Consider the following 23565-nt stretch of genomic DNA (forward strand, 5'->3'; position numbering starts at 1 on the left):
AAACTATCCTTGAGTGCACTGTAGAACACCCACAGCAAAAAAAGCATCACAAAAAACAAAACACTAACAAACAAAAAAAAAGCAGAGGAAGATTACACATTAAATCCCAGATCTCTCACTCAAAAGATGTTAGAGACATAGTATTTATAATCAACAGAAGTATGGGGTCTTGAGTCAAAATACCTGGTTCTGCAATCCCACACTGCTTCTTACCAGGTATGTGACTCTGGATAGATATCCCACCTCTCTGATTCTCAGTTCCCTCCCCCTAAAATGGACACCTGCCTCAGATGATGGCTGCAGGGTAGAATAAGGGACATTAGACAGCCAAGTATAGTTATACAGGATCTGAAACACACAGCACTTTGAAAAGATGAGCTGCTATTAGTAGTTGTAGTAGTGTTAAGTCACTGAGCACATGATATTACCAATACTGCTTATGTTTCTTCAGGGCAACCATAGCCACTACAAACTGTGTGTGTGTGTGGCAGGGGGCGGGGAGGGGGATCCTGGAAAGAAAATCAACAGAGGGGGAAGCCTCTGTGTTAAACTTGGCCTGAAATCTAGCTTGACCCCTAAACCATGCACGTTTGTGGCAAACTCTACAGCACAGCTAAGGCTAAGAGAACCGAGCTGAAATTCGGGGTACTAGCTGCCACAGGACAGACAGTTAACGGTGGGACCTCATTTAAGTGCCTACCGAAACAAGGGGCTCCTGGGTGGCTCAGTTGGTTAAGCATCTGCCTTCGGCTCAGGTCATGGTCCTGGGGTCCTGGGATGGAGCCTCACGTTGGGCTCCCTGCTCCGCTAGGAGTCTGCTTCTCCCTCTCTCTCTGCCCCTCCCCCCACTTGTTCTCTCTCTCTCTCTCTCTCTCTCTCTCTCTCAAGTAAATAAAATCTTAAAAAAAAAAAGTACCTACTGAAACAAAACAAAGAAATCAACACTCTTTGGAGGCATGTAACAGAATCCAGAGATTGTATAGTGTGTTAATAGTCACAATATCCAGATTATAATCCAAAATTACTCAATAAACAAAGAAACAGAAAAACATGAACTAGCTAAGAGACGAAAATCACAAAATGACTCCGAAGGGACCCAAATGCTGGAAACACAGACAAGGATGTTAAAGCAAGTATTACAGAGCGCTCACGGACCTGAAGGAAGTACACCTGCAATGACTGCAAAGGTAAGGAATCTCAGCAAAGACATGCTAACTACTAAAACACACTGAAAAAAAAACTGGAAGTTGAAACACTATCTGCGACTTAGAAATTCGAGGAACGGACTTAACTGAATGATCAAATCATGGCAAATTCCCCAAATTTGGTGACAGAAATAAGTGTACAGAATCAAGGATCTTAACAAACCCCAAGAAGATACGCACGCAGAAAACCACACTAGACGCATCCAAGTCAAACTGCCGATAACCTTGAAAACAGCAGAGGAAAGCAACCACGGCGCACAAAGGATTCAAACGCCCTACACCGCCACGTGGGGAGCAGCCAGGCAGAAGACCATGAGGCCACACCTGGGAAGGACCAGAGGGAAACCGTCAATCCAGGATGTGACACCCAGTAAGACACCCTTGGGAACGATGATGAAATAAAGACACTGCCGGATCACAACAAAGGGCAACAAAGAATTTATTTGTCACGCACCCTTTTAAGCAGAGCCAGCCAATACGGACTATGAGAAATGGTAGGAGAAGTGCTCTTCAGGCTGAGAAGAAAGGAACCCATTTGGAAACTGGATCTTCAAAAGGAATCGAGAACATTGGAAATGGTAAATATGTCAGTAATTTTTTAAAAAACTGTATTTCCTCTTAATTTCTTCAAAAATATGTCTGATAGTCTGGAGTGATGCAAAGCAAAAATAATTTTGTACTGTGGAATTTATAACATATGCAGATATACCACATAATAAAAACGATAACATAAAGTAGGAGGGTAATAAATGGAACTCTACAGTGGTCAGGTTTCACCATTTTACATAAAGTGCTGCATTATTAACTCTAAGTAGATGGTTTCTGTCTCCACAGCTAGACGTGGGGACCCTTTAAAACCCCGGGACCGTGTCATATAATGCCTAGCACACAGCAGACACTTAATAAATATTGGCTTCTGTAGAAGTCAGTCTCCCGAGACTTTGATTACCAGGATTCAATTCAGGAGTCCAGCAGCCCCTGAGAAAGCGGAGAAAATCTAGTTTCCACAACGACAAACGTGAGACGCAGCAGCAAGCCACCCCCACAACCTGAGTTACAAAGCAATCAGGACATTAATTCGCTTCTGCTTGCAAAAGTGAGAGATCTGAGTTTCAAAAAGGAAGAAAGCAGGTCAAAAACTACCCTACAATTGGTAAAGGAAGGAAGGAAGGAAGGAAGGAAGGAAGGAAGGAAGGAAGGAAGGAATTGCAGCATTCAATATAAAATGCATGAGTTAATCAAAAATACCCAATCATCCCAAATGATTGGGGGAGTCACAGTAAATATGTGAAGAAGGGCAGAGGGAGTAAGGATGTGTGAAGCACGTCTGAAACAGTAGGAGATCTGAGTTGCAGGGACTTCTGTTTTGTTTCATTTTAAGAACTGGAGCTACAGATTTTGTCTTATACAGAACAAAGACCCACGTTATGTAAATGCAGCTGGTCAGGGGCGTTCTGCATGAATATATTGCTGGTGGCCACTCAGAGCCAGAGAACCAGCCTCCCCAGCGCCCCCACTTGGTCCCACACTCTCAGACTGCAGTTCTGACCCCGGCTAGGCGGCCACCTAGCCTCAGAGTACAGACAGCTTGGGACATCATGTCCCCCAATGTGGAACAGGGAAGGTACACTAAGTATCCCTAAATCACAAGGCGGGCAAGTTCTTCCCACCCAATTTTCTAATGACATCAAAAAAGTTGCCTTTTGGTGCTAGTATGTCTTGAACACTTCCCTAAAACTGGTTAATCCTCCTTTTTAATACAGTGCAGGCCTCACACTCTGAATCTTGGGCAGGCAGCTGTGTCTATCTAGAATTAAGATTATTTTATTTTTTATCTTATGATATTTTGGTTAAGTTTCGTGGTGAGCAACTGATACAAGTTTTCCAAATTTGTTCAAAAAGAAGTTATTGATACAAAGAAAAATACAGATGGTATATAGATAAAGTAAAAATAGGAAAAGCAGCTCAGAAATGACTGACTTCTGAAAAATAATGGATTAGTGTAATCCAAGGAAAATATTCCCACTAATAACATCACATTCGTGTGAAAATAACAATGCCTTTTATTTCAAGTACTGAAAATCCTTTTTTTTTTTTTTTTTGGTAGAGGTAAACATCTTCCCTTGTGTGGATCAACATCCTGGCCCCTTTCAAAATTAGAAGATCCTACTTGAATCTAAATTAATGAGATTATCATTGAGATTATTACTATTTACCTATAAATGATGTTAGATTTTTTAAAACTATTTCATGAAAGCACCAGAGTTTATTAAAGTCTTCCAAGTCTGCCATTGCCACATTTCCCACCTGAGAACCACTGTAAAAGAGGAAGACTATCAGATGGTGTTACCTGAACAGCCTGTGGCGAGTGCTTGGTCCCAGGAGGGGAGGGGTCTGGGGTCGGCAGGAAAGTTCTGGCCCACCTTTGCCTCTCTGAGCTCTCCCTCTACACCTTCTCCCCCTCACTGCCCTCTCCTCCAGCCACATGGCTCCTTGCTACGTCCCAAACACTCCGGTCCCTTCCCTGGCTAAGGGCCTTTGTACTGCAGGGTGGTTCCCTCTGGCTGGAACTCTCCTCCCCAAGATGTCCTCTCTGATAACCTCCTTCTCTTTATTTTTTTTAAAGATTTTATTTATTTATTTATTTGTCAGAGAGAGAGAGCACAAGCAGGGGGAGCAGCAGAGGGAGAAGCAGGCTCCCCACTGAGCAAGGAGCCTGATGCGAGACTCGATCCCAGGACCCTGGGACCATGACCCGAGCTGAAGGCAGAAGCTTAATCAACTGAGACACCAGGCGTCCACTCCTTCTCCTCTTTAAAATCTGCTCATTCACTGTTGTGAGTTCCTCCCTGACCACTTTATTTTGAAATTGCAAGCCTCCCACCTATACCCCACCTCACCATGATCTACTTTTCTATTTTTCCAGAGAAATCGTCACCTTATAACACACAAAGTATTTACTTCTTACGTTTACTGTTTATCAGCTGGTTCACTCCCCCCCAAGCCCCCCCCAAATCTTTGACTCATTGATATGCCTGGCACACAGCAGGCACACAATTGAAGTTGCTGAACGAATAAATGAATGAATGAATGGTAAAGATCTGCCAAGCTAGCTTGCTGTGCCTGACAGTGGCAGCAGCACATAAAATGACTCCTGCTTTGATAAAGAATTTTCTAGAATTTACATTTCTAGCCACTGCTAGGAGGGCATATTGTCTGGTGAACTGTTCACAGGAACAAGAGTTGAGGTCTACATGGTGATATCATAAGCAGTCGATTATTCTCAGACCCAACCAGTCCAGGTCACCCACAAACATCAGGAATCTCAAGCTTTCAAGTTAGAAATGAAATATGAAGTAGCAGATAAATAATTCCTTGTTCAATATTTTTCTGTGTTTTCTTATATTTGTAAAAAAAAAAGTTGCCCACTCCATTCATGAACGCTTAATATACTGCAGAAAAGCAAAGCCCTCTCAAGAAAATAGCTTCTAATAATAACTTCAGGCCTTCTTGGCTCAATTTAAAATCTAAAAACCAAGACTGACCCTGACTGCCTTCATCTGCCATCTCTGCCGTGACGGACTTCTGAGCCGTGGCCACTCTCCGGGCTTCTGCCACGCATCAGGTTCACCGGCAAGTTTACACCGGACATTACTGACCCTTTACCAAAAACGAGTGAGAATTTAAAGCTAACAAAGACCAGGAGGGGAAGGGCTTGGAACGACTGCTAGTTTGCTACATCCGGGTGGGCGGCCTCTCCCATCGTCTTATGCTCAGCACCCTGTCCCCACACTGTACCCCCACATGCCACCACGCCTCCCTGAACTGTAGGGCCAATGTGCCCGGGGCTCTGCTACATCCCAGTCAGTGGCTGTGGCTACTACCTGCCCTCCAGAGGGAGGGGCGGAGTTTAATAACCCAGCTAATTAGCTAAAAGATATGCATCGTACCTCCGCCATCCAACCAAAACCAGAGTGGTTCTACAGCAATAGCCCCGAGCCCACACAACCCAAGATGAGGTTGGCTCCTCTTGATGAGGTCCTGATCAGTTAGCAAAGAATCACATAACCTAGAATCCTTTAACCTGATGCTGGGTAACTAAGTAAAAATTTTAAAAAATAAAAATAAAACCCTTTTCTTGATTTAAAGTTCCACCAGAAAAACGTATTTCTGGAACCTACAACTCCGCGGAAAAAAAAGGATCTATCCTCTTTTACGCTTCTACTAAAAATCATGAACAGTGCCAGTATAGTCATCATTTAAAACAGTCTGGGGCATGAGATATATGAGATGAGGGTGCTCTAGCGGCAACACAAGGGCTCCTCGAGCACTCGCCTATGTGTCAATGCTTTTCAAAAGACACCAATCTGTCTTAAAACAGGCTAAGCACAAATTAATGTTTTAAGTATAATTGTTAGGTGAATGTGCTTTACAGGTTCAAAGTACAGTACATACAATCTAAGAAAAGAAATGTTGCAGGCCATTTTGCATTAAGAAAAAAATCAAATGATCTAGTACCAAAACAGAAAGCATGTTAACAGCAAACCCACCTCGAACATATTTTCCTCCCATTGCGGTTAACTTCAAGTGACAAGAGTAAACCATAATTCAATATTCGACAGAGTATTGGGGATTCAGAGACGAGAAAGACACCACGGTCCCAGACTCCAAAAGCTCTCCAGGGAACAAAGATCGTCACACACAAAACAACCCACAATACTCAGGTGGCAAGAGCAGTAGGGTAAGGTATACACAAACCGGGGAAGAAACCAGCTCTGTCTGGAGGAGGGAGGAGGAGACAGGAGATGCTTCCCTACAACAATGATATTTGAGCTGGGCCTTGAACAGCAGGTAGGGATTCACCACAAGGAAAGAGAGAAAGAATCTGGGAAAGGGAAAAAGAACATTCCAGATGAAGGGAAGAGCACAGCAGAGGAACGTTACACCGAGCACTGCCTTTGAGCAGTTCAGGGAAGTCAGAGATCTCACACACCACCATCAAGCCCTGACTGAAGAGCCACACTATAATTGGTTTTAAGTGGAAAGGTGAGAAAAAATAAACACAATAAAACATACCCAGTGAGCTACCTTTATGGGCCCAGACGTGAACAGAGATAGTGGCGGGGGCAGGACGTTATAGCATATGTCTATCCCAGCAAGCATTTTCATTAAGAATCCGTTCTCCAGGCATACCCAATATTTACGATTCCCCATTCAACATGTCATCCTGCCACTATAAGTCTATGTGACATATGCTACCCTGGGCCAGCCCACTTATCCATACAATCCAATATTCTGTCTCTGACATAGCACTAGGGGACATCGGTGGGGAGAACATGATAGATGTGGCCCGCTCTATGTCCATCTCAAAACATTAGAATATTATTGGTTGGTGGTGACCAAGAAGGAGTTTAGCCTTATTTGCAAAATTTGTACTTTAAAAAAACCCAGAAGAATGTAGCAATATAGAACTTACATAACTGGTAATTTTATAGAGTTGCTCATTAGCCATTCTTCAATGAACAATTACTAAGTCTTTGTGAGGCCTTAAATGATTTGGGGGGGGGAACTAGAGTAACCCAACCATTAATGTGTTATTTCAAGTGGTTTCATTCTTCTTGCTAACGGGCTTGTAAGTATGAACGCAGATTCCTATATTGGGATTATTTCTAATAACTAGACTAGACAAGCCTGGCCAATCTAAATGACAAAGAACACTCTTGATTCTTCACTGGCTTTTGGGGGGAATCTGACCCCCGCACACTGCAGGTCCTTGTTGACTTAACTAAATTTCAACAGCAAGTTGCACGGGCAAACTTTCTCTATATAAATGCCATTCTCTAACAAGACCCATGCTGATTTATTAGCTCTTGTATGAGCAGATCCTGTCCAATGCATAATGTTTTATATTGCAAATCTTTGAGGGCTACTACTGATGGTTATTACCAGCACTGCGCAATGGGCTGGCTGAAAAGACCAACTTAATTCATGAGCAGCCGTCCTTTCTATACCATGCATACATGGAAATTCCTCTTTGATTTGTGGCTTTAATCACACTTCCAAAACCTGTCATTATTTATGACTCTGACTTTTACACTGATGGTCAACAGGAAATGTTTACTCGAGTTACCTGATAGGAAAGAACTCTGCAGCTCAAAGCGGTTCATGTGCTCCATTTTGATATTACACATCTCAATTTTCCTGCCAACTCACCAGGTTGGGGACAGAGCTGGAGGAGGTGGGCACGAGAGTGCTAGAGTCTACATAGTATTAATGAACAGAGAGATGATACTTAAATATGCAGTGACTTCGCTAGTCAGATTTGAGGCAGATCTGAAAAGGAAAAAAGGTTGTAAAAGAAAACCAACAACCTTTGGGGTGAGTGTATGTGCACATGGGTCTCCATTTTCCTACTGTTCAATATATTTGAAACCATCAAGTAACACTAACCAACATAAAGTCCCTTCTTTATTGACCACCTTGGCCAAACTGCTAAGAAGGGTGCCCTCCTCCTTTTTTTTCTTTTAATGATTTTATTTATTTATTTATTGGAGAGAAAGAGGGAGAGAGAGCGCGCACACGTGCAGGAACATGGGAGGAGCAGAGGGAGAGGGAGAGAATCTCAAGCCAACTCCGAGCTGAGTGCAGAGCCCGACGCAGGACTCGAACTCACAACCCTGCGATCATGACCTGAGCCAAAACCAAGAGTCAGAAGCTTAATCAACTGCACCACCCAGGTTCCCCCGCCCTCCTACTTCTGGAAAGAAGCAAACTCTTCCACGGATGCACCAAGCTCCATCCCGGTCTCATACAATCCAACCCCCATTGTCTTCTACCCTCTCTTTCTGCTGTCAGCTTTCCCTTTAGGGGGCGCCTGGCTGGCTCAGTCAGTAAAGCATGCGACTCTTGATCTTGGGGTCGTGAGTTCCAGCCCCAGGTTGGGTGTAGGGATTACTTAAAATTAATTAATTAAATAATTAATTAATTAAAAGCTTTAAAAAATAAAGTCAGTATGTCATCTTTCCCTTTTCACTGACTCCCTCCCCTCGGCCCATGGTTATGCTGTCCTCCATACCTTGATTTTTAAAAATCAGTACGTTTTAGAAAATCAAAGTATAACACTATTGAGAAAAGTGTATAAATAACAACTGTCCCACCTGACAGATTTTCACAAACTGAACACACTGTTGTAACCAGCACTCGGCTCAACAAAGAAAATTTTACCCGCATCTCCAAAAGCCCCTCATGCTCCCCTCTGCTCACTATCCTACCCCAGGGGTGACCACTCTCCTGCCTTCAAACAGCCTGGATGACATTAGCTTTGCTTGTTCTTCTACTCCGTATAAATAGAATCACTCAGTATGTACCCTTTTGTGTCTGGCTTCTTTCACTCATCATTATGTTTGTGAAGTTCATCCACATTATTAGGTAGACTTGTAGATCATTCACTATTACAGCTGCATAGTTTTCCACTGTGTGAATGGGACCACAATTCATAATCCATTGTACTCATGATGGACATGTGGGTAGGTTCCAGTTTTCAACTATGAAGAACAGTGCTATTAGTTGATGGGTGAAACAGATACAGGGGATTAAGAATACAATTATCGTGGTGAGCAGTGAATAATATATAGAATTGTTGAATCGTTATATTGTACAACTAAAACGAATATAACACTGTATGTAATATGATTCAATAAAAAATATGAAAATAAAAAGCAAAAATAACAAATATAAATATATATATAACATGGGGGGACAAAAAAGATTAGCTACAGAATTACTAAGAAAATTTATCCAGAGAGCAGAACACAATGTCAGGTAATAGTGCATAGTCAATAAATAATTATTACTTGATTTTTTTTCCCATAACTACTCAATATATCTAAAGTTTTAATCTATGCATAGAGTTAACAAGGCTCTGAGACCACAAAAGGTGCTTTAAGATTAAAAACAAAGAATGGTGCTATAATGACCATGTCCTTTTGAGAATAACATGTTCACATCTTGTAGGGCATATAACCAGGAGGAGAATTCAAATCTTTTTTTTCTTTTTAAAAAGTTTCCAGAGTAAATATAACAATGCAACTGTGTTCTGGGCTCTTCTATTCGAGAAAAGCAATTGACCTCAATCCTTCCAGCTGCTTCTCCTTGAAAGGGTCTGTTTTCCCCTGCTAGGCTGTGGGCTCACAAGAACAGTGACCATTCCCAAAAGTATCCAATCACCAGCCAGTGCCTGGAATACAGGAGGTACTTAATAAATAACCATTGAGCTAGTGGACTACGGGTGACACCACAGTCCACGTAACTCCTAATGCCTTCCCAGGTAATTCTGGTCTGGCTTCTGCTCCTTGGCTGCGCTGGAAAAGCTCTCACCAAGTTCACCGAAGACCTTCTAACTACTAAAGCCTGTGGCCTGTCTTCAGGACTCCTCTTCCCCGATGCTTCCATGGCAAGTGGCATGAACAATCAGCCCAAGCAAAAACTGGCTTCAAGGGCCCCCTGGCTTCTTGCCTCTGGGATGTTTGTTCTCCAGGGCTCACTATTAGAAGCTTTTGCGGCCGGGGGCTCCACCCTGGACCTTCTTCTCCAACACCCACCACCGTGCTGCTCTTATCCATTCCCCTGGCTTCAGCTGCCATCCATCACTAATGACTCTCTTCAGCCCTAACTCCGCTCCAGAACCCTACAAGGGGGCTTTTCAGTGGCCTCCTGGACTATGGCCCCAGGATCTCCTAAACACACCTCAAAAGTAACTCTCAGATGGAAAACATGACCTCCACCCTGGCATACTGCCTGGTTTATTTATTCAGTGTGCACTTCTGCTTGTCTGTTATGTGCCACTCAGCATGCTAGACCCTAGTGATCCAAGATGAGGAAGACTGGGTCTGATGGACCAGAGCAGGCATCTGGCCACGCCTGGCTTAAATGCTGCCACAGGGTTCAGGGAGGATGAGGAGAGGAACCCAGCCTAGCCTGGGTGGTGGGAAGCAGAAGTGCTGCCACAGGGTCTGTCTCTGAGTTGAGTCTTCCCTGTTGGGACTATCTATAGACCCCACTCGCTGCTCTGACATCCACCTCCTCCATCGAGACCCCACTGCCCTTGCCTGGGTCCCTGGAACACAACACTTTTTCCATCCCTGGCTTGTTTCTCCAAAGTCTGCCCTGTATAATGTAACTCAGCTCTGGGCACTCCCCTGACCAGAACTCTCCAGTGGCACCCCACGGGCTCCTTGAACAAAAGGCAAACCCCTTATCCTGTGAGGGGCTGAAGGCCACACATGGTAGGTCCCCCCTCCCCCCACTGCTCTAACTCCTGTGTCCAGTGCTCACTGTGCTGCAGATGCATGAGTCGTGGACAACAATGAGCCAGTCCAGCCTCAGAGCCTGTGCCCTTGTTGTCTGCTATGCCCGGATGCTTCCTCCAGCTCCATGGAGGAACATCTCCATCTTGTTATTCAAACCTTAGAGCGCTTCTCAGAGCTCCAGATAAGCCTTCTCTGGCCACTCAAGGTAAAGGAGCAACTCCATCCCTCCAACAGCCCTGCCTGGCACTTCTGATCACACTCACCTGTCATGCGTCCTGCACCACACCCACCACTCCTGAACTTAGCTCACTCATTTATGTTGGCTTTTTAATGGCTGGCTCTGTCACTGGACTGAAGCTCCATGAGAGTAGAAATCAGATTTGTTTCGCTCACCTCTGTGTCCCTAAGGCCTAGTGTAGTGCCTGGGACTTAATAGGTCCTGAATAATTATTAGTCCTGTCCATGAACGAATGAATGAACGAATGGCAAGTCCGCCGAAGCATGGCGGTTAAGTACAAATTCTGTAGCCAGACTCCCTGGTTTGAATTCCACCTCTGCCACTTGCTAGCTGCGCTGTTTGGGGCAAGTTACTTAGTCTTTCTGTGCCCCTTGGGAGCCTTGCTTGGCAACAAAATAAAGTCAAAAATACCTGCTTCATAGGGTATTTATAGTTAAATACTAGAAGCACTCACAGCAGAGCTTGGCACAGTATCAGTCCTAACTAAATGGCAGTTCTTGTACCACTGCCTGGGTTGCCTTCCTAAATCATAAGTCCCAGCAACACATCTAGGGACTCCCTACCACCTCTCAGGGGAAGGCTAAACCCCATGACTGGGAAGGCAGATTCTTATTCTTCATGGGTAGGCCCCCAACCCACCTCCGCAGTCTCTCCCACTCCTCGGCCCTGTATACCCCTGGTTCCCAAGTCCCCGACCTTTTCACCACATGTCCACCTCTGCACACACGGGCCCTCTGCCCAGAATGCCCCTCGCCTTCCTCGGCCTGACCCAACTCAACCGGCACCTCCCCTCCTAGCCCTGGCAGACACGTGGCTCTGCCTTGGCCCTCTGCCTGCCTGAGCCCTCGAGCGGACTGCCTTCTGCACCACCGCTAGCATGCACCTCCCCACCAGGCGAGAGTGTCCCTGAGGTGGAGCCCAGGGCTTCTTCAGCCCCCCATCCTCGGCATCTCCCGCAGGCTGGCACCTGGAAGGATGTTACTGGATGAATGACTTTCCAAATGTGGACAGCAACCACTTGCACTCACCTTACTTTTTTTCCCATCAGGGCTCAAATTAAGTGTTTTGAGGGCCAAAACCACTTTCTTTTATTACCTAGGTTTTGTTCCAAATAGACCTTACTTTGGGGCGCCTGGGGGGCTCAGTTGGTTAAGCGTCTGCCTTCAGCTCAGGTCGTGATCTCGGGGTCCTGGGATTGAGCCCCACATCCAGCTCCCTGCTCAGTGGAGAGTCTGCTTCTCCCTCTCCCTCTGCCCCCCCCCACCCCGCTCGTGCACTCTCTCTCAAATAAATAAAATCTTTTAAAAATAAATAAATAAATAGATAAATAGATATCTTAATTTTCGGGGTACCTGGCTGGCTCAATCAGTACAGCAGGCAACTCAATCTCAGGGTCACGAGTTCAAGCCCCACGTTGGGCATGGAGCCTACCTAAAATAACTAACTAATTAGTTAATTTAAAAATAAGAATAAAATAAGAAAGATCTTAACTTGTGATGTAGAAAGCATTTAAAACTCTCTTTTTAAAAAGAGACAATTTCAGGGTATCTCTGATGTTCATCTGTTTGTCTCACAGGAAATGGAAAATACAGAGCAACAAAAGTAAAATGCATTATAATGATCAGAGAGGGGAAGCAAAGTTGATTCTACATCCACCACTCGGACTCTTTTGTTCCTTGCTACCTCATCCTCTTGGGATGACAGAGGTACACGTTTTTATCCCCAACATACCAACAGGAAAAATGAGATACGAACTTTGAGCAATATGTCAAGGATTACTTAACAAAACAGAGGTTGTGTTAGCGAAAAGCTCAGCTCTTCAAACTGAACCCGGTGGGAAAGACAGCCTATAAAGTTGGCTCAGATAATAGACAAACTTAGAGGCTCTGATAGAATGAAGTCAAGTTTGATTTAGAACAAGGGTTGGCTAACTATGGCCCGAGGACCAAATCCAGCCCACTGCCTGTGTTTGTAAATAAAGTTTTATTAGAAAACAGCCATACCCATTCATTTATTTATGTCTGTGGGAGCTTCCAGGCTACAACAGCAGACTTGACTGGCTGCATCAGACCTTCTAGCCCACAAAGCCTAAAATATTTACTATCTGATCCTTTACAGGAAAAAAAATGTGCCTATCTCTGATATAGAGAATAGTGTGATGACTGGATTTTTTTTCCATTTCCCAAGTATTAGCATACTCAAGTTCCTGTTCCTATTCAAGCTAGTTCACTTAAGTTGGGGGGGGGGGGTTGTTGTTAATTGACAATCTTTGATTCAAGTTTATCTTATAGTTCAGAGAAAAAGTTCAATTGTTTGGTTTTGGGCTCAAATTCATATAGCTTCTCCACTTTCAGGCCACACAGCCTGGCTGTGGTCCTTGAACAGAACATTTTTACAAACTTGGAACAAAGCAGGCAGGTGAAATGGAATGCTTTTTGCTCTGGAGGATGTCTTTTATTCCAGCTTAACCATACCCTGCTCCTTCCAGCACTAAGGTCCAAAGAGTCTGTCTGTATTCCTCCGCCCTAGCTAATCCTATTTTCTATGAAAGTTCAGATATCACTGGTTGGCACCTAGGCTTTCTCATCAATAGAAGTATGCCCTCTTCCGACTTCTTTCATAGATACCTCTTAAAAACTAAACATTTGAAAACAAATTGTTCCCTAAATGCTAATATATTCTACCAGTCTGCTTCGGAAGCTAAATGCACCCTACAGTAATGTCACAGGGACTTTGGAACTGGGATTCAGCTCTCCAAATCTTTGTACAGATGTTGGATCACATATGAAACTTTTACCTCATTTTTCAAAAATCTGTATTATGGAAATTTTCAAGCACATGCAAAAATAGAGAGAACAGTATAATAAATCCCCATGTCCCCAGCAGCCAGCCTCAACAGGTATCAATATTCTGCCCTTTTTTTTTCCCCATTTATCCTTCTTCCCAACTTTGTGCTTGTTTATTGTTTGTTGCAGCATCTGAAAACAGACCTTGTATGTCAAATCATTTCACCCATAAATGCTTGTTTGTTCCTGTAGATAAGGCCCTTCTCCTTTGAACAAAACTGTGTTACCACTATCACATCTGACAAAGTTCATAATAATTCTTAACATTTAACTTAACATCTACTACCCAGGCCAAGTTCAATTTCCCCCACTGTTTCCATAATGTCTTGTTAAAGCTGGCTTGTTCAACTAAGAGCCCAAGTATGACCACATAGTATTTGGTGATCAGTCTCTTAGGTGTCTTTTCATCCACAATAGATCACCCTCATTTTTGTTTTCAACTACCCCTGGCAAATGCTTAGGTGCTAACTGGCCAAGCAAACCTTACCAAGAGTCGTACCTCTTCAGGCTGCACATGCTATAAGCAAATTCACAGGCCCCGTAAACACAAACTCACACGGCTCCACTTTCCAGTGCGATCCACCATGGGGACCAATATGCCAGGCCACCCCACACACTTTCTGCTCTCAAGAGAAGGAATTTAGCAAGCTAATTCTCTAAAATTAAATCTTTTTTGTGCTGCAATGGCCTGAAGACTCTGAATGATTTTAAAAAAACAAGGCATCCATTCATTAAGGCTTTTTTTTAAGTTAGCCAAATTTAATCAAGAATCACAAAGTAAATCAGACAAGCCTTGTAATCCATTATTGTTACAAGTAACAACATTAATTAAACACCTAGCTCAAACAGGACATTGGGCTATAAAAAGGATGACCTGTGTCCCTGCCCAAAGCGACTTACAGCCTAAATGAAGCAGTTATCACATCATTTACACAAAACACCCAAGGAAGACGACAGACCTAAAATCACCCAAACTGACATCTATGCCCCTACCTTTAGGTTAAGAATATTTGTGAGGCTGATCTGGGTGGCAGAATAAAAAGAACAAGAGTCAAAAGGAACACAGTGTGACTGCTAGTTCTATCATTTACGAGCTGTGCCACACTAGGTAAGTTACTTAACCTCTCTGATTCTCAGTTTTATCATTTGTAAAATAGGAACAATCTCACCTACCTCACAGAGTAGCAGCCATAAACACTGAATCAGAAAATCTTACCAGAAAGCCCAGCACTAGTAATGACAACGAAAATAATTTCATTGACTATAAAACTCATTATGCCAGGCACTAAGCTAAAATGTTATATGGGTACTATCTCATCTAATCTTATCAGTTCTATGAGGCATCTCTTATTCTTATATAATTTTCCAGATGAAGAAATTGAACAGAATGAGTGAGGGATCGATCTGCTTGTCTAATATGACACAGCTAAAGGTAGGACGTGGGTCACAGGACCTCAGGGTTCTTGCTGTCAATCATGGCATAATAATGCCTCCCAAATGCCACCACAGGAAGGTGTAAAGGTGGGGCCAGGGAGTTTGGGCGGCGGGGGGGGGGGCGGGGGGAGAACAGGCCTTCCTACTATGGCTGTTAAATCAATTATATTGTAAAGTCATTATTTGTATTATATCGTAAAGTACAGCCCCTCGTAGCTCCCCACCCCTGCTCAAACAGGAAGCTCCTCGAGACTCCCAAAGACGCAATCCTAAGGCATGGGTACATTCAGAGCCATAATGGTGGTTTCCTTCCTTGTTGGGGCAAGTCTTCAGCCATCTGCTACAGATCATTTAAGGCCTTCTCTATTATGAGTCTCAAACACCCAATACTTGTTCAAACAAGGCCAAAGTAAAATCAATTATTTTTTCCTGTATAATCTCTTACTTTCTTCTTGTACATATATACAAAAAAGACTGAAGAAAGCTAGCCACCAGGAAAGAGGTCCAACAGCCACCATGGTTTCAGAAGCCCAACCAAGCCAAGTGGAAAATGTATCTGGACAAGAACTGAGGTCCTGCAACAGTCCCGTCAGATCTCCTGGGTGTGAAGCCATCTTGGACCTTCTCACCTTCCCAGAGTTCAACTGCAAACATGTGAAGCTTCTCTATCACCCAGGCAACCCACAGAATTGTTAGCAATAATAAAATGCTGTTGGCTTTGGCACGCTTCGGTGGCTTGGTTGGTTAAGGAGCTGACTCTTGCTTTTGGCTCAGGTCATAATGTCAGGGTCATGAGATCGAGCCCTGCCTCGGAATTCTCTGCTCGAAATTCTGCCAGTCTGCTCGAAATTCTCTCTCCCTCTCCCTTTGCCCCTCCTCCCACTCATGCGCACTCTCTCTCTAAATAAATAAAATCTTTTTAAAATAAATAATAATAATAAAATGCTGTGGTTTAAGCCACTAAGTTTTGGGGTGATCTGTTAGATAACTAAAACAGCCAGCAATCAGCTTTTCCAGCCAGGCCAAATATCAAATCTATGAATAAAAGGGGCCTTAATAGAAGTTCACTGATGTTTACCAATAGAAATGTTACATTCCTTCCATTCAAGGATGGCCACTGGTTGAAACACTTATCTCTGTAAACCCAGGGTCTATACTGTACCTGGCTCAACGGTGTTAAATAAATATGAATAATGATCACATTGATAATATATTAATGGCAGCTAATGTTTACTGAGTGTTTACATACACGGCTTCACGCTAAACCTTTTATTCATTTAACCTTCACAAAAGCCTTTGAGGTGGAACACTATTATGCCCATTTTACAGATGAGGCCACTGAGGCTCAGAGTGGTACAGTGACTAGTCCAAGATCACACAGCCAGTAAAGAGCCACACAGGACCTCCTTCACGTTCTGGCCACCTGACTCCAGAACCGGTGCTCCTACCCAGTGGCTTTATTACCCCTTCAAGTGCCATCCTACGTTAATGTTGCTTCCTTCTGAAAGATGTCTATAAAGAGTTTAAAACTGTGCCTGACCTGCAGTAAGCTTTCAATAAACACCAACTCTTATGAGAAGGAACCCGCAGATGGGGAGGGAAAGAGGATAGCAAGCCCTGATTAACCTTAGCCGTCTTGATGGTTGTACAGGCGTCCTTCACCAGCAAGCATCCCACGGTTTGGTAATTTTCTGTGTACAAGTCTGCTCTCCCCCTGGACTGTGAACCCCCTCGAGAGCTGTCCCTGTTTCTGATTCATCTTTGTAGGTCTAGGGCGCTGCATGCTGCACGTGGCCTGGCCCAGAACAAGTAGGTGCTCAAGAAACATTTGTTGAATGGAAAGGAAATGCTTCATTTACCACAACTGCGAACTTGCACTTACAGGGCGACACCTCCCCCAGCCAGCAGTCCTTAAAGTGACCCCAAAGAAAAGGAGAGGGCAGGAAGGGACAAGTGAAGGAGAACCAGCCTAGGAATGCCCGCCCCAAAGGGCTCCTTGGGGTAAGAGATGGGGCTGGGCTTGTGGCCAGTACACGTGAGGAGTCCACACGGAGGGCTGGACCTCCCAAACTCCGAAACTCCCCTCACTCGGAAAAGTCCCAGGGAAAAAGTGGAGACCGCAGGTGGAAGTCTCCCCAACCCCGAGGTGGCCTCGCCTCCTCCCGCCCTGAATCACCAGGACTCGGGACGAGCCCTCCCACCCCTTCCCGGCCGCGGCGGGAGGAGGAAGAGAAAAAAAGTGACCGGAAGTCAGAAGTTTCCTAACAACGACCAAAATCCTCCCCCAGGAGGGGAGGACTCCCCATCCTCTGCCCGCCCCGCCCAGTGAGGAGGGACCGCCACAAGAGCATCCAGGCAGTTGGGGGTCCCGCTCCTCTGTCCCAGCAAGGAGGGCCTGGCCTGTAGCTCCCCCCTGGCGTTCCGTACACCCAGAATTCTGTGAGAGGTTCCCAGGGAGGGGCGGGGGCGCCCCAACTGTTACTTACAATCGTCTAAGTCATCATGCAAGTCCACAAAGTACAGAGGGATCTCTGAAAACCAAGAAACACACAGGAGTTACACACAAGGAGGGGGCCGCGGCAGGCGGGCTCAGGGGCGGGCAGGGGTCCCTGGGCCTCGAGGAGTGGTCCCGGCTAGGGGGGGAGGGGACCGCCTTTGCGCCCAGGGAGCCAACCCCACTCACCCGCCATCTTGGGTTGGGCCAGGAGGCGGGGTCCGCGCGCGGGGGGCGGGGCCGGTGGGGTGGGGGCGGGGCCTCGTGCTCCGAGCCCCCGCCCCCCGGGCGGGCACCTCCCCGCGAGCCTCGCGGCGCCGGCCGGGCCCCGCCCTCGCGGCGAAGGTGGCTGCCGAGGTGGGCGGGGAGGTCAGGTGACCCGGCCGGCGTCCCAAGATGGCGGCGGCATCGGCGCCCGGGAGGCCGAAGCAGTGTCCCGGCTGCTGAGGCGGGCCCCGCGCGGCTGGCGGCACACCGGCCAGGCCGAGGGCTGGCGAGCGGACGGCCGCCGCCCCTGCGCGCCCCGCGGCCGGGGCTGAGCCGTGCGGCGGCGGCGCCGGGGGATGCTCGTGCTGGGCCCGGCCTCTCCCTCCTCAACTTAGGGCGGCGGCGGGCCCGCGCCCCTGGCTCCCGGGCCATGGCGCTGAGGGAGCTCAAAGTGTGTCTGCTGGGGGTGAGTGGCGGCGGGTCGGCCGCCGGTCGGCCGCGGGTGGGCCGCGGGAGGCCGGGCAGGCCGGGGACCCAAGCGTGCCCAAGTCCTCTGCGCCCCTTCCCCCATCCTCGGTGCAGGACCTACCCCGGGACCCTCCCTCCGGCCCCGGGCCGTCCTGCCCACCTTGCCACCCCCTCCTGAGGGTCTTGCTGGCAGGAGGGACCCTCCCCCCTCGTCCCCTCCTGGAGTCCAGGGACTCTTCCCGCCCCCAGAGGGTAAAAGAGCCTTCCCTGCCTCTCCATTGCATCTGGGTTGAGAGCAGTTCCTAAATAGTTTCCTACTAAGGTACTAGTTAGAAGTTGGCCAAGTCTTCCAAAGTAAAACCAATGGCGGGTCTTACTTAAGGTTTTACAAGCAGAGTTTGTCTCCTTTCTCATTTGTTTGGAGTTTTTGAACTTGTGGGATAGCCGTGACACTTCTCATAGAGTTACTTTCTTGGGGGGATGTTCAAATCAGGAAGCCCCAACAACTAGTTGGAAGCTTCTGCTCCTTGTCTAGTCAGGGCAACTTTGCTCCTTCAAATCATGTTCTTTTGCCTGAGTTGCTGCTTTAAAGACTGAAAAGGATTCCAATAACTAGTCTTCCACCTGCCCAAATAGGGCGGGGCTGTGATTTATCAGGGATTACTCAGAGTAATTCAAGAGTTCATAGTTTACTTATACATGTTAAAAAATGAGTGTGTCACTTTTCACACTAAGCAGAAACTTTGGGTTTTTCAAAAGGTTCTCGTGTCCTTAAAAACTGCAAAACCCCTGTCCTACAGTACATTTTGAAATCTAATTACTCCCACTGAATGTTTATGAAAACCTTCTTTATGGGTCCCTTAACTTCTAAAAATTAGCATACAAGATGATTTTTCTAAAATCTTGAGCTTAAGGCCCAAAGTAGTTTTCTTTGTCTGCAAGCAGGTAAACTTATTTGTATTCATCCCTCTCGTTCTTTTTCAGGATACAGGTGTAGGTAAATCGAGTATCGTGTGGCGGTTCGTGGAAGACAGTTTTGATCCCAACATCAACCCAACAATAGGGTAAGAGATTAAGCTTATTGAACATATATCTAAACATGTATTGGCAGTCCTTCCAAATTAAAAGGTGTGTTACGGGAGTGGGGAGGCATCGCCATTTTACATTCCAGTGCATTCACCGATGGTGGTTTTCATCATCTCTGGAAGAACTTGAAAGTGTACAGTGAGGAGTGGTGTATTGTAGGAAAGTTATTTTTTGATGTGTGAGGGGAAAACTTCAAGATAAAAATAATGAAAGTTTTACTTAGTAGAGCATACTTCAGTCTATAAAGCTGAACAGCATTACATCTTGAAATAAAGCAGAAGAAAGCAGGTCCTGATACTATTCTTTCAGGCATTCAGCTAAAAGATATTTAGATGGTTTTGGTTTCTCCTGAGAAGTAGGGATCCGTCAGACTGGAAGGGCTGGCAAATGGAGATGTGGACGCGCAGGACAGTGCTGCGGACCCCATCACCGCTGCAACCTGTCTGAACCCTTCTCGTACATTCCTGCGCTAGTAGTAATAACGAATTAGTACGTTAATGTTGAAATTGTCAGCTTTTCCCTGGTGTCTGGTTCTTTGGATAAGTGAAATTGACTGGCTATAGGTTTTTGCCTATAAGAAAACTTTTCAGGGTATTTAAATATTGTAATATTAATACCCTGTGAGAAGTTGTGTTTTATAGGTTTTAATACTGTGTTAGGCTTGGAAAATTAAATAGCTGCTATGCAATTTTTATTGCACACCCCCCATCAAATGGTTTCTTCCATTGAGAGAAAAATCTGCCCAATATTTTACAACATACACATTCGAAGGCATGGAGATGAAACCACCACTAACTTTCTGAAATTAAAATGCCCTTTGATATCCTTCAAGAAAGAACTGGGTATGAGCACATGTTTAATACATGACCTCATCTGCCTCAAGGCCTGCCTACTGCCACCTGCCTGGGAAAGAGAAGTGACAGGAAGTGATAGCAAGTAGTGCTGGTGACTCAGTGAGTAACACCTTTCATACTGGGTCAGAGCTGAAAACCACTCTGAAAGACAAAAACACCTCCTTGGTTAAAAGTGGTCTCTGAGAGATGGCCAGAGAGTAGGGAGGGGTACAGCTCCGGCAGCAGTGACAGTGACAGGCCTGCAGCCCTGTCCGGGGTGTCCACGGACCCATGTGCCGGCCCTCCCAGTCTGACAGATGCTGCAGTTCCTCACCTGAGTCCCACCCTCTTAACCAGGTGGTCTTGGCTCACATTTCACAGGAGAAAGGAAGATGAGGTTTTCCCCCAGTTTCCTTCCACTTTTCCTTGGGTCTTGTTTCTTAGCCACAGCGGGTGTTTTCCTCCTTTGTGACCACCTCCTCACACACCTGAGCTCTGAGGGGCCCTCCTCAACAGTTCTCCCTTTCTTCCCCTGCCCTGCCTTCTTGTCACAGCCTGCAAACATGCTCCTCTTTACCCTGCTCTACTAAGACAACACCATTCCCCAAGCCTGCCATCCAGTGGTGGCACCCTTGGAAGAGAAGTCACTCCTTCCTCAACTGCTCCTCCCTCTTCAGCCCACTGTTGCCTCCATTCCACTAAAACCACCCTCCCTGTGTACCAGTTTCCATCTCATTGCCAAAACCAAGGGCTTTTTCTTCTTTATTTCTCTTCTGAGAAATAAAGTTCACTTGAGACTCTATGCCAGATGCTACACTGGGTGCTGGTGATTAGGCCAGGAGTCAGCAAACTCTGGACCTTTGGCCCACCTCTTGTTTTAATAAATAAAACTTTATCAAATCATGGTCACACTCATTCATTCACATATTGTCTCCCCTGCTGCCCAGCTACAATGGCAGAGTTGAATACTTGTGACAAAGGCCCTGTGGCCCAGAAGGCTGAAAATATATGCTATTTGGCCCTTTTCAGAAAAAGTTGGCTAACCCCTAAGTTAGAGGAACTTGGTTCCTGCCCTCGTGGACCTTACCTACAAGGAGGAAAGAAAAACATTCTAAAGCTAATGTACAAGAAATGATCTATTTGACCTTTTTCTGTGCTGCAAAGGAGAAACACGAGTGCTCTGAGAGCATGTAACAGGCACCTGGCCTAGGCCTAAAGGAATGGCCGATGCCTAAGGGAAACAGTGGAAATGTAAAGCACTTGGAAGCCCTGACTTTTAAATATTGAAAGATGAGTGGATTATGTAGTCTGTAATTTTAGCTGTGTTGGAAGGTGCATGGTAGTACCTCATTCTGGTTTTATTTTCCATGTCCAAAGATGGGGGGAGGGCAGATGTGCAGAGGGAGGCGGGAGGGGTAGAATGGCTAAGTTTCCATTCTCCAAAGAAAGCTTCAATTTAAGTTCAGGCCAGATGAGTCTTAGGGCCCATGCTTGCCTCCACCCCGCCCAGTGTGACATGTTTGGCCATTAGGAAAACCATGAATATGGGAGAAGTGCAGAATTTAGGACAGGAGAAGCAATGGACACAGTCCTGCAGGGGACGAGATCCAAATCGTGGGTTGGAAATGTGGGCCTGGCCCTAAGGAGAAAGGCTGGAGAAGTTGACTTGAGACTGCATTGCACAGGTGAAGCTGAGTTGTGGGAGGGGTGAGAGCACTGATGGGAAACGTGAGGAGCAGGACAGAGCTGGGGAAGACCTGCCTGTGCAGGACAAGCTTTGCTGGAGAGGGGGGTGGGCCCGAGAGCGTCTCGTTCCGGCCCGGCCCTGCGGTAAATGATGCTGGAGCCTCCCCCAGTCTCCAGGACTGGCCCGTGCTGCCTCAACCAGCCTCCTGGCCGCCCCTCCGACACATCCCGTCCTACTGCTTCACAGTCCCTGCCGTCCCCCATGCTACTCACTGCTCTCAACACCTCCAACTAGGTAACTTCCACTCTTGAAAGGCTTTTCTTCTTAAACTTCCGTTTACAGTATTTTTCGAAGAGCAAAGATTTTTGATCTTTTGATCAAAAATTTTGATCAAGTTCAATTTATCAGTTATTTCTGTAGTCATGTTTTTTGTGTCCTTTTTTGTGTCCTCCATGTTCTTTGTGTCACAAAGATTTTCTCCTATGCTTTCTTTTAGAATTTTTATAGCTTTATCTTTTAAATTTGAGTTTATGACCTATTTCTACTAGCTTTAGTTTACCATGCAAGGGAATTCAAAGATCATTTTTTTTCATGTGTCAATCTAGTCATTATAGCAACATTTATTAATGTTGAATTCTACATTTATTAAATTACCTTGGTGCTTTGTCAAAAATAAACTGATAAGTATGTATGGGTTTATTTCTGTTCCATTGATCTGTTTGTGCTCCTTGTGCTGATACAATAAACAGTCCTGATTGCTGTAGATTTATAGAAAGTTTTAAAATCAGGCAGTATATGGCCTCCCATTTTATTCATATTTTGTAGATCTGTTTGGCTTTTCTCAGTCCTTTAAGTTTTAGAATCACAATGTCCAATTCCTGAAAAAGCTGAAATTTTGATTAGGAATATAGCAAATCTGTTGATTAATTTGGGGAGAATGACAACAATATTGCATCTTATCCATAAACATGGTATACTTTATACTAATTTAGTTCTGATTTCTGTCAACAAGGTTTTTCAGTTGTCACTGTGCAGGCTTTTCACATATTTTTTAAACTTATCACAAAGTATTTCATATTATTTTATGATTAGTAGATGGAATTTTTTCATTTCAGTTTTCAGTTGTTGCTAATATATAGAATAAACTTGATTTTTACGTATTGGCCTTGTGACTTTCTAAATTCAGTTAGTTCAGGCACCTTTTTCATAGATTCCTTGGGATTTTCTTAGGTGTACAATCATATCCAATGTAATACACAGTTTTACCTCTTCCTTTCCAATCTATATGTCTTTTATTGCTTTTACTTGCCTGGTTGTATTAGCTGGGACCTCCAGTACTTTGTTGAGATATGGTAAGAGCAGAGGTCCTTACTTTATTCCCAATCTTGGAGTGGGAAGGATTAGGTCTTTTACCATTAAGTTGGATGGCTAGGCTCTAGGATTTTTATAGGTGCCCACTATTGGGTTAAGAATATTCTCCTCTATCCCTAAATCAGTGAGATCTTTCATCAAGAATCATGTTGAATTCTGTCAGGTGGTTTTTGTTTTGATTTTGTTTTTACGTCTTTTGAACTGTTCTTACGATTTTTCTTTTTAATCTTAGAATAGTGAATTACAATAATCTATACTAAAATATTAAACAAATGTGCTTCTAGGATAAATTTTACTTGGTCATTATGCATTATTTAATACATTATTGGGTTTGATTTATTAAAATTTTGCTAAGGATTTTTGCCTCCATGAAGTGGATAATTTTCTT

General features: G+C 45.0%; 2 protein-coding genes across 4 annotated transcripts in view; one reads left to right on the forward strand and one right to left on the reverse strand.

Annotated features, from left to right (window-relative positions):
- Positions 1-23565, reverse strand: part of LOC113938707 (serine/threonine-protein phosphatase 4 regulatory subunit 1-like) — a 104554-nt gene that overhangs the window by 70006 nt on the left and 10983 nt on the right. For 2 of the 3 annotated variants that reach the window (XM_027624230.2, XM_027624232.2), the window contains exons 1-2: positions 17715-17764; positions 17518-17562 (exon numbers count right to left, since the gene is read on the reverse strand). In XM_027624230.2, the coding sequence (XP_027480031.1) occupies positions 17518-17562; positions 17715-17721 (52 nt within the window). In that variant the 5' untranslated portion in view covers positions 17722-17764. Of the gene's footprint in view, positions 1-17517; positions 17563-17714; positions 17765-23565 lie in introns of those variants that run through there. The other variant, XM_027624231.2, reaches the window with a different exon arrangement.
- RAB22A (RAB22A, member RAS oncogene family) overlaps positions 17899-23565 on the forward strand; it is a 54673-nt gene continuing 49006 nt past the window's right edge. Inside the window, exons 1-2 of the mRNA XM_027624233.2 lie at positions 17899-18198; positions 19185-19264. Of these exons, the coding sequence (XP_027480034.1) occupies positions 18163-18198; positions 19185-19264 (116 nt within the window). The 5' untranslated portion in view covers positions 17899-18162. The remainder of the gene's footprint in view (positions 18199-19184; positions 19265-23565) is intronic.

This window comes from Zalophus californianus, chromosome 8 (genome assembly GCF_009762305.2).
Source record: "Zalophus californianus isolate mZalCal1 chromosome 8, mZalCal1.pri.v2, whole genome shotgun sequence".
NCBI classification, from domain to species: Eukaryota; Metazoa; Chordata; class Mammalia; order Carnivora; family Otariidae; genus Zalophus; species Zalophus californianus.